Source organism: Nothoprocta perdicaria, unplaced genomic scaffold, assembly GCF_003342845.1.
Source record: "Nothoprocta perdicaria isolate Ctin4 unplaced genomic scaffold, notPer1 scaffold_244, whole genome shotgun sequence".
NCBI lineage: Eukaryota > Metazoa > Chordata > Aves > Tinamiformes > Tinamidae > Nothoprocta > Nothoprocta perdicaria.
The window spans coordinates 701,370-711,819 of record NW_020455471.1 but is presented as its reverse complement, the minus strand read 5'-3'; the positions used below and the strand labels follow the sequence as shown (position 1 = coordinate 711,819).

The following is a 10,450-nucleotide window of genomic DNA, read 5'->3' as shown; positions in this document are numbered from 1 at the left end:
GCGGCGGGGCCTGCGGCGGGCGGGAGGGGCCGGGCGGGCGAGGCGGCGGCGGCGGCGCGGGGCTGCCCCGCTGAGCGGCGCCCGGGCCGCCCGACATGGAGGCCGAGACGCTGGAGACGCGGATCAGTGAGTGCCGCGGCCGCCGCCCGCCGCCGGCCCCGCCGCCGCGCCGCTCACCTCCCCCTTCTCCTCCCTGCAGACCGGGCCACGAACCCGCTCAACAGGGAGCTGGACTGGGCCGGCATCGGCGCGTTCTGCGAGCAGCTCAACAAGGAGCTGGACGGGTAAGCGGGCGCCTTGCCGCGCCCGGGAGCGGAGCCGRGGGGCCGCGGTCCCGCGGGAGCAGCAGCGGGGTCTGCAGCGGGAGGCTGGGCCGGGGCACAGGGCAGCTCCTCGGGCTGGAGGTCCCGCCTTTCCCTCGGTGCCGTGACCGTGTTCCCCACGTGGGGTCCCCCCTGCTCTAGAGACTCCCCAGAGCGTCACAGATAATTTCCTTTTATTTCCTTTTTTTTTTTTCTGTTTTTTTTTTTTATTTTGCCTTTCAGCAGCTGTGATATAGCTGTGCTTTACCTCAGATAAACCTGCCCTAGTATAATAAAGTAAGTTCTCCTGAGCTTTCAAAGCAACCTGGGGGCCTTATCAGTATCTTAAGCTCACGACATGCTTCTCACCGTGGGGTACCGAGAGGGAAGCGCAGGTACCAGCCTGCCCATCACTAACCAGCTGGCATTTGTTTCCCCCCGCTCCGTCCAGTCCTCCGCTCGCCACCCGACTTCTTGCCCACAAGATCCAGTCTCCGCAGGAATGGGAAGCTATCCAGGCCCTCACGGTAAGGGCATCTGCAGGCTGTAGGACTAGATGGGGGCCCAGGGTGCAGAGTTGCTTCACGCTGACTTGAGGAGCAAGGGAAGCTCTCAGCTCCTGAGTGCCTGTCTTCCTGTGAGCAAGTCCAGGTGTAACTGGGCTCTTGGGTGCTGGGACTGGGGAGGTGTGGGTGGCGGCCTGGAAAGTTCCCAGTTCTGGGATCATGACCTGCTGAACACTGTGGTCCAGAGCCAGTTGAAGTCAGTGGGCAGCTTTTCATTCCCTTGGCTGCGTTCTGGATTTGTGCTGTGAAACCTGAGTGCTTGAGCTCTCGTCCTGCATCGCAGCCCTGCGCCCGGAGGGTATCGCCTTCCCTGCGCTGCCGGGCGGCCTCTGCAGAGACTGGTCCCGAAGGGGAAACCTTCCCTGCTACTGTGGGGGGGAGACTGGCCCCCCAGGAGGGGAATGGGGTGCCCCTCTTGGCTGCAGTGAGGATAACCCCTGGCTCCTGCCCCTGGGAAGGGGGCAGCCGGGAAAGGCCGTCTCCCAGTGCTGCTGGGCTCACGTGGTGCTCTCTGCAGGTGCTGGAGTCCTGCATGAAGAGCTGTGGGAAGCGCTTCCACGACGAGGTGGGCAAGTTCCGCTTCCTCAACGAGCTCATCAAGGTGGTGTCGCCCAAGGTGCGTCCCGGGGGCTTGTGCTGGAGGAGAGTGGAGGCGGCGGCAGGAGGGCTCGGGCAAGAAGTGGCCGGGCAGAAGGGCTGTGTATCCACTGGGATGTGGGGAGGACAGGGCAATACTGGGCAGAGATGTAGTCCTTACTCGCTGCTGAATCTTCCAGTGAGAAGGTGAGCTTCTGCCTCTCTGCTCCAGGCTGATTCTTCGTCCAGGAAGCCCCAGCTAGTGCCTGTGAGGCTCCTGAGCTCACTGTGTGCCTGAGGTCACCTATCTGTGCTGCCTGTGCTGGGGAGCCTTTTACAGGCCTGGCACCATGGCTGCCTGTCTTCAGGATGCCCCAGCCTGGCTGGGGCGCTCCAAGAGGGCAAATCCAGGCATGGACAGCGATGCTCTGGAGAGCATCCATATGAAGCACTGAAAGTCACTMCCTGCTCCGCTGTTGGCTGTTGCCACACCAGAACAAGCTGGACATGCTGCTCTTTTCGGTCAGGCCAGGTAGCTCTTGCCACCAGCGGCTACAGAGTTAAGGGAACATGGGCCAAATAAGAGTGTGGAAAACCTCAGTCTGTCAATCACAGCTTCTGCCATGAATGGCCAGGAACAGTAACGTCCTAGCGTCCCCTTGCCAGGTGCCCTAGGGGATGTCTGTGCACCTTAGGCCACAGGGGCCTGGTGGGATATTCACTSTTTCTTCCACCAGTGCACAGCAGAGCCATAGGACAAGGGCAAAGGATGTTTGTGTGTCAAGAGGGAAGTGCAGCATTCAAACACCTCGCTGCTGGGAGCTGTTGTCTGGGGTCTGTGCRGCCACAAAGGGTGTCAGGAACTCTGTGGCAGAGAGTGCAGCTGAGAAAACATCCTGGGCCCCAAGGCCTGTTGCCCCCAGCCCTTCCCCTCCCAGCCCTGCTGTCTGCTCAGCCCTAAAGGGCAGCCTTGCAAACGCCTCCCGTTGGCAGTGCCCCGAACTTTGCAAGGTGACAAAGACCCCCCCAGAGCTTTCTCACTCATCCCTGGGTGTTGCTGAGGGCTGCTGGCCCAGCATCTCTCTCACTTGCTGTGTTTCCTGCGCTGGAAAGCAAGTGTGGCAGGGGTCTGTTGCAAGGCTCGTGGGCTTTCCTGCTTGCTTCCTCTTTCCTGGTGCCGTTGGGAACTGTCTCACTTCTCCTGGGGGAGGGTGTGAATGTGCCAGGTTTGCAACAGCTCAGATCAGCTCCAAGCCACCTCTTCTCTTTTTCTTCTAGTATCTTGGTAGCCGAACACCCGAGAAAGTCAAGTCAAAGATCTTGGAGCTCATGTACAGCTGGACATTAGGGCTGCCTCACGAAGTGAAGATCTCAGAAGCCTACCAGATGCTGAAGAAACAAGGTGAGAGGCGATGGACTGCCTCTTTTTTTCCTTTTTCTTTTCCCCCTATTCCTGCACTCAGACCCACCACACCCATAGCTCTGCCCCAGGAAAAGAAATGGGTGCCCTGAGGATCTTAGCTGCTCGGGGGTTATTGCTTGTGGTCTGAATTGCTTCGTGGGAGGGTATCTGCCTGCTCCCTACTGGAGAGGGACACTGGGAGTAGTTGGGACTGAAGGATTAGGAGTGCTGTCATGGACTTAGGCTCTTATAGGCAGTAACTTTGTATCTTTCAGAAGAAGGTTCTCATCAAGGGAAAAGAAATGATGTAGAAACACAGTCCAGGATAATGGATGGCAGGAACAGACCCAAACCCCCTCAGTCCCAGCTGAGTTAGAGCCACTGGGGAAGAAATGTCCTAGGTGGCTGTTTCATCCCCCAGTGTGTGAAGTTTCCTGAYCTCTCTGTGGATCTCTACTGCAGGAATTGTGAAATGTGACCCAAAACTGCCTGATGATGCTCCTTTCCCACCACCTCCTCCTCGGCCCAAGAACATCATCTTTGATGACGAAGAGAAATCCAAGGTAAGGGCTGTGTTCAGGCAGAGGGCCGGAGGTCAGCATTTTCCTACCTCCAGGGTGTCCTGTCTCCCTAGAGGTCTCCTACTCCTTGCGCCACGCTTCAGGAAGCAGATCAGAGGAATGCTGAGGGTCTGTGCTTAAGTCAGGCCTAAGGAAATAGCCRGAGCTGGGGCACATAGATCCATTTGACCTCTGGAGCTCTCAGCTGCGGGCTGGTACAAAGGGTGAAGTGCTGACCTGAGCCCAGCAGGATGTGGGAGGCTGCTGCTTTGCYGTCTCTAGCGAGCCCAGTTATCTGGCTACGTGGGCCAAATGGAGCCCAGCTCCCCCTCTTGTTACTGTTAATTCTTCTCCACAGCTGCAATCCACTTATTGCTCAACTGCTTATGCTCTCTTGTACCCGTCCTGTMTTGCCTTTCTTGGGGTCACTGTTCAGCTAAACATCTCTGCTTTATTAATGGTGAATTTTTTAAGAAAATTTGGGGCTCCTCTGACTTCTGAAATGAGATGTGATCCACCTTTGTTGTATGAGGTAATTTTTTTTGCCTCTGCGGGCCCTTTTCCCCAAAGAGCTGTCATGGAGAATGGACAAGGAGGATTTGTAGGGGGCCTGTGGAACTGGTCACTGACTAAGGTGTGTGAGGGAAGTTGGAGCTCTCCCTCTTTACCAGTTAGAGCTGCAAAAGAGCTGTGTAAAGCGGTGTGAATGGGAGCCCACTACAGTCCTGTGGCAATTCCCTGTGTTAAACCAGCTTTTCTGTTTCTCAGTACTGACACTGCTGTTCCTGGGTCTCTGCAGAGGATAACCATCAGACAGGGCCAGGTTTTCAATGCAGGGGATTTTCAAGTCCGTATTACGACAGCAGGGGGAAGAAGAGCAATTGTGCTCTCTTTTCTGCCTGGTCTTTGATAGCCCAGAAGTGATCCAGCTAGGTTTTTAAGTGGTTAATGCCATCATTCAGCTAGATTTGGCTATGCTGGGGATTTCACTGGCTCTAGTATTGCTAGAGTGATTCTGGGTGCCACGTGCCTCAGCTTGGGCCCAAAGGTGTCTTCTCTTTTGCAGATATTGGCTCGTCTTCTGAAAAGCTCCCATCCCGAGGACCTCCGGGCTGCCAACAAGCTCATCAAGGAGATGGTTCAGGAGGTGCAGCTGGGGAGGAGTGTGGTTGTAGGGCAGGGGGGTGCTGTAGGCCCTGATGCTTGCAGTCAGTGGGAGGAGGTTTGAGCAATGAGTCTCTGTCCTCATGCAGGCACGTGGGGAGCCTCTGCCCCAAACTGCAGTAGGTGCCGGAGAGTTTCTGTGCAAATTCTGCTGTCACTTGGCTACTAGGAGGAATGGCTCTGGGCGCTTGTGTGGCACAAGTCGTGCTGCAGCACTAGATCAGCAGCAGACCCACCCCACGTGGCCAGTGCTGGACTAGAGATGATCTGGACTTTGTCACTTGGGTGGGAGCTCCTTTGGGGCCAGTGTTGCTGTGCCTTTGTCCAGGGAATCGGTGTGTAGGCCAGCTGAGCTTTCTGTCTCCCCAAGTTGTGGACAAGAGTAAAGACCTCCTTGCCAGTTTGGTTGTTCTTCAGGACCAGAAGCGCATGGAGAAGATCTCCAAAAGGGTGAACGCCATTGAGGAGGTGAACAATAATGTGAAGCTGCTGACAGAGATGGTGACTAGCTACAGCAAGGGGGAGACAACAGAGAGCAATGAGGACCTAATGAAGGTGAGGAAAAGCTATCTCAGCATCCTTGGGCTTAACTGTGAGGAGGGTGTGCAGTCTTTCACCCTGCCCTCCCAAGTCCTTCCTACCTGTTTTGCATCCCTATCTGAGCTTGCCACCTCAGTGCCCTTGTCTCCTCTTGCCAGGAGCTGTATCAGCGCTGTGAACGCATGAGGCCCATGCTCTTCCGACTTGCAAGTGACACAGAAGACAATGATGAAGCACTAGGTAAGCAAACTTGGCCCCTCTCCAATTATCTTGGCCCAGGGAATCCCCGCTCAGCTGCTCATAGCGTGGCATTTCTGGGCAGCTGCTGTGCTGGTCGAGGTTGGTTAGTCTGCGCTCGCTGCTGAGCGGGGCRTGTGACACCAGTCACAGGGTTACAGACTTCCTCCACTTCCCTGTGGAAGAGTATTTCTTTTTCCCACGTGTTTCTTGAAGCAGTAGTGGCAAAAATGCTATTTGTAGTGGTTTGCTATTAGATTTTTTTTGGCCTTACTCTCGAGGAAGAATGGTTGGGGGGATTAAAGTCTGTCTTCATTTCTTGCCTCTTTTTAAACTTACTTCCCACCTCTTCAATTTCAGCGGAGATCCTGCAAGCCAATGACAACCTGACACAGGTGATCAATCTCTATAAGCAGCTGGTGCGAGGAGAAGAGATCAACGGGGAGACTGTGGCTGGTCCCCTTCGGGGTGAGTCGTCCTGGCACATGGGGCAGCACGGGGGCCCTCTTGCTAGTTCTCTACAGCATAAGAGAAAGTTTTGTGATGTGGAAAGGTGAAACATGCAGAAGGTCAAAGTGATGCTGGTGAGATGAGGAAATGGCTTGAGGAGGTGACTGATGCATGAAAAGAGGGAGTTGAAAGGGAGAGCAGGGGAGGGGATTCCATTTTCCAGGTGGTGGAAAGATGGGAACTGCCTCATGACACACTAGGAGGCTCAAGAGTTTCTCTTAACCTGTTCCTTTTTTTTGCAGGCAGTACCTCTGCCCTCCTGGATCTGTCRGGTCTAGACCTCCCAGCAGCAGGCCCTTCCTACCCAGCCTTGCCCACCCTCTCAGGTGGCTCAGCAGTCCCTGTGCCTGACCCAGCTGCCTCTGTCTCCTTGCTGGATGATGAACTCATGTCTTTAGGTGAGAAGACAAGAGTAAAAGCATTGAGTGTGAGTCTGGGTAGACCGTTATCCTCATGGAGGAACGTGAATGTTGAAAAGCTCTGAGAGGCATGAATCATGAAACACCAAGAGAAGATCCTCACTTAGTGTGATAGGAAGGAAAATCCCTGATTTGATTCTGAGCTTCATTTCACATGGTGTTTTCCTGACTTATCAGGGAAAACCTGCAGTGATCTACCCTCTGCTTTGTTCTCAGACAACTGATCTGGCAGGTAAATCGAGAGTTGTGCAATGGCCATCACTAGATGGGATCACAAGGGTGGACCACCTCCACCGCCTGGTGTTTACTCTTTGGTGTGAAGCAGACACYAGGCATGAACAACAGCTCATATGGAAGTCTTGTAAGGTGGCAATCCTAGAAGGTTCTAGAATCCATTTTTTTCTGACAGTGGGTCCGTGTCCCTTAGATGAATGTTTTGGATGCAACAGTGTGACCTAGACATCCTCTACAYGCAACTGCAAGTGGAGACTGACAACTGAGTGGTATTCCCATCTGGGTCTRCTGCAGTGGTGACTAGAGCGTGAAGGGAAAGAGCACCGTTGTCCTCCCTGCTCCTTCCCTTGCAGAGATAGAGCCAGAAGTGGGGAACATGTCAGATATTCTGCCCTGATTCTTCTGTGTCCTGCCTTTGCAGAGGAATGTCAGTTACGTTTGCCTTTTTAATTCCCTTACCAACTTGATACCAAGACTTGATGATTGCTTTTCTCCTGGTAGGTCTGAATGACCCGGCACCACCTCCTGCCCAGGCTGGTGACAGCAGTGGCTGGAACAGCTTCCAGGTAACGTGCTGGGAGCCATGGAGGCAGGTGGGGAGGGTGGTGGAAGCAACACCTGGAACAGGTAAGGAGGTATTCCTGCTGTGATGGCCGTGCTGATGTGACTCTACCTGGGGGCCTCTCGTGTGCGCTCTCTCTGCAGTCGTCGGATAGCAGCGAGTTTGGCATCGCCCCTATCCCGGCAACGCCTCCGGTCAAAGCAGACGCTGGCGCGTCCTCCCCGAATCCTCCTCCTCCCTCCAGTGGCCTGGACGACCTAGACCTCCTGGGCAAGACTCTGCTGCAGCAGTCTCTGCCTCCAGAGTCGCAGCAAGTGCGGTGGTAAGCGGGAGCTGAGCAGTCTTGCATCTCTGGTTGTCTCTCTTGTTGCTGAGGTGCTGGATGCAGTTATTTCCGTGCCCTGTTGGATTCTTTGCTCTCTCTCCCTACAGGGAGAAGCAGCAGCCACCTCCACGGCTCACCCTGAGGGATTTACAGAACAAGAGCAGCTCTGGCACGACGGCCCATGCTCCCAGTGCCCTTCCTGTGCTCCAGAGCGTTTCTCCCAATCCAACACTACCCCTGTCCTCAGAGCTGCCTGCCCCTGCAGCGCTTCCAAAAGCTGCCACCGCGCCRACAGGAGGTGCCCCCATCCCACCACGGCCTCCTGCCACTGCACTGCCCCAGGAGATCTCGCTGGCCAGCATCACTGTGCCTCTGGAGTCAATCAAACCCAGTGAGTAGGCTGGAAGAGGGRGACAAGTTTAGGGGGTGGATGGACTGTTTGGAAGGGGACCAGGCAGATTGGGGAAGAAGGAACTACAGAGAGTATGAAGAGGGTGGAACAAGCTGTGCATACAGGGAAGAGGGGAATATGAGAAAACCTACTGGATTTTGGAGAGTTGGAAGAGAGTGGCAACTTGTAGTTCCTGGTGTGGAGTTTGGATTATGAGGAGTTTGCCRCAGGGCCACTTCGCTCCTGGCTGAGTGGTGCCTGTCCCTGCCTTTCCCACAGGCAGCATCCTCCCTGTGACGGTGTATGATCAACACGGCTTCCGTGTCCTCTTCCACTTTGCTAAAGATGCCCTGCCCGAGAGACCCGATGTGCTTGTGGTGGTGATTTCCATGCTCAGCACAGCCCCACAGCCCATCCGCAACATTGTCTTTCAATCTGCTGTCCCTAAGGTAAGGGGGCTGCTGGGGCTCGGGGCACTAGCCTGCCGCAGGATTCTCCCACTGTAGGAAAGGTCGGGTGGATGCAGAGGGCTATGTGGGTTTGAGAGCAAGCTGTGTTGCCCCCAGATTAACAGGGACCAGCCCAATACCCCTCTCTCTGGTTAGAGGGTGGAAGACTCCTAAATACCGGTGGTAGCAGGATATTTGGTGGCCAAGTCCCCCTCTCAGAAAGGTGGGGTGTTGTTCTTTGCCTAGGTGATGAAAGTGAAGCTGCAGCCTCCCTCGGGCACAGAGCTGCCAGCGTTCAACCCCATTATCCACCCCAGTGCCATCACACAAGTTCTGCTGCTCGCTAACCCACAGAAGGTAACAGTCCTATCCCTGGGGCAGGAGCTGGCTGCTCTTGTTACCTCGGCAAAACCCAACTGCCCTTCCACTGAGGGGACCCCATCCCTATTCCTTATGCTCACCACAGCTTTCTAGACGCTGCCTCATGSCTTTCCAGYCCTGTTCCTGATTGCTTTTCTCCCYYATCTCCAGGAGAAAGTGAGGCTACGATACAAGCTGACCTTCACCATGGGAGAGCAAACCTACAACGAGATGGGGGACGTGGACCAGTTCCCCCCACCGGAGTCCTGGGGGAACCTCTAGAGCTTTCCCTTGCAGGCCCTGCTCTGCAGAGCCCCTGGGCAGCCGGCCCCGCGAGGCTTCAGCACCCTGAGGAAGGGGAGGGTGGGAGGGGGTCGGCTGCTCATGCTCTGTTCCCCAGGTGGCTGGGCAGGAGCCAGAGGGAGCGTCTCTGAAGGGGGAGAGCTGGGAGACATTCATCCAGTGTGATTAGGAGCAGAGCCGAGAGCTTGCTGTGGGTGAACAGTTGCCTTCCCTGCTATTCTGAAGGCTTCCCTTCCTCCCCAGTTCGTTCAGCTTCTCTTCTATCCCTGCTTTCCTCCTTTAGGTGCAGTTGGGGAACAGGGATGGGGAGCTTTAGCAGGCTCAGACTGGAGCAAAGCCTAGGAAATGAAGACCCTTGTTCTTGTCTGTTGCCTCCACCCTTCCTCACCGTTCAGCCACTTCATGCTCTGTGGTGCTCTCTCTCGTTAGCAAATTCAGAGCTCAAATGGGTTCCCTCCCAATACCCCCACTCTTTGAAGCTGGGAACTAATCTGCTGGGATTCTCCCAGAGCTATGAAATGAGGCTGACCAGGGACTGGGCTGGAGTCAGTGTCTTTAACTGTCTGTGCTTGGGTTGGGAAGGGGGAGTTGTTTTCCCATATCCCCCTCCTCAAGCTGGAGACAGGGCTCTTGGACTGGGAGAGAGCTCTGGGGTTGGGAACCTGTTGAGTTCAGTGCTGGAAAGAGTTTGCTCCTGTCTGCGTCATCTCTGTAGCTCCTTGGCTCCAGGCACTAAACCCAGCTGGGAGGAATCGCACCTTTCCCTTAAGCTTTAGCTACTCCAGCAACTGTCTGGGATTGCTCTTGTACCCATACCAGTTGGTCCTGCGTGCCAGCCCTGAAAGGGGCATGTTTCAAAGGGGCCTTCTCTGTGGGCTTAAGTCTTCCCACAGCCTCTGACTCCTGCTCAACAGAGGGAGAGGAAGCAGCAAATCATCCTACTCCCCTCTTCCCTCCCCAGTTTGGCTTTGGGGGGGAGTTATGAAGGTGGCTTTTTTGTTTATTTTTTTTGGTTGCTTTTCTTTTTAATTATAGCTCTTTGATTTCTTCTTGCAGTGGGGAAAGGGACAGGCTAGAATTGGGGAGAGACTGGACAGCGGCCTTGCTGCGGAGCCGCGCCGGGCCGGTACAGCCGCACCAGGCGGTTACAGCCGGGCCGGGCAGTACAACCATACTGGGCTGTACAGCCAGGCCGGGTGTGCCTTGGCCGGCAGCATTGGCAGGGGGCTCATCCCAGGCACTCGATCACTGTGACACAAGAGCAGGGATCTGCAGGCACAGAGGAGACCAGGCAGTGGCATGTCCGGAGYGATCCCCATCCTGATTAGACTTGTGACCGCGTGAGCTGCTTCCCTTTCCTAAGCTGGTTTTCACTGCGCCTGGTTTTAGAGGTATAAGCAGAGTGCACCATGAATCAGCCTGCTAGGTGTGGAAGGAGCCTGTGTGAGGTGGAGGTCAGTGGGTGCTGCTTGTTCTTGGCTTGGGGGCAGTGAAGGTGAGAGGTCTTGGAGCTGGGTGTGTGGTGTAGTAGAGGAGAGGAGGAAGCAAAG

The 10,450-nt window shown here is 55.4% G+C and overlaps 1 protein-coding gene across 1 annotated transcript; it reads left to right on the top strand.

Moving 5' to 3' along the window:
- The first annotated feature begins 53 nt into the window (after window positions 1–53).
- GGA1 (golgi associated, gamma adaptin ear containing, ARF binding protein 1) lies at window positions 54–9,802 on the top strand. Its single transcript, XM_026039860.1, has 17 exons — window positions 54–126; window positions 200–284; window positions 754–829; window positions 1,386–1,484; window positions 2,723–2,846; window positions 3,309–3,409; window positions 4,473–4,553; window positions 4,988–5,125; window positions 5,269–5,350; window positions 5,708–5,815; window positions 6,100–6,255; window positions 7,012–7,076; window positions 7,216–7,394; window positions 7,505–7,788; window positions 8,068–8,237; window positions 8,484–8,594; window positions 8,769–9,802. The coding sequence occupies exons 1-17, from the start codon at window positions 96–98 to the stop codon at window positions 8,877–8,879; spliced, it is 2,001 nt and encodes a 666-aa protein (XP_025895645.1). The 5' UTR covers window positions 54–95; the 3' UTR covers window positions 8,880–9,802.
- Window positions 9,803–10,450: the final 648 nt, after the last annotated feature.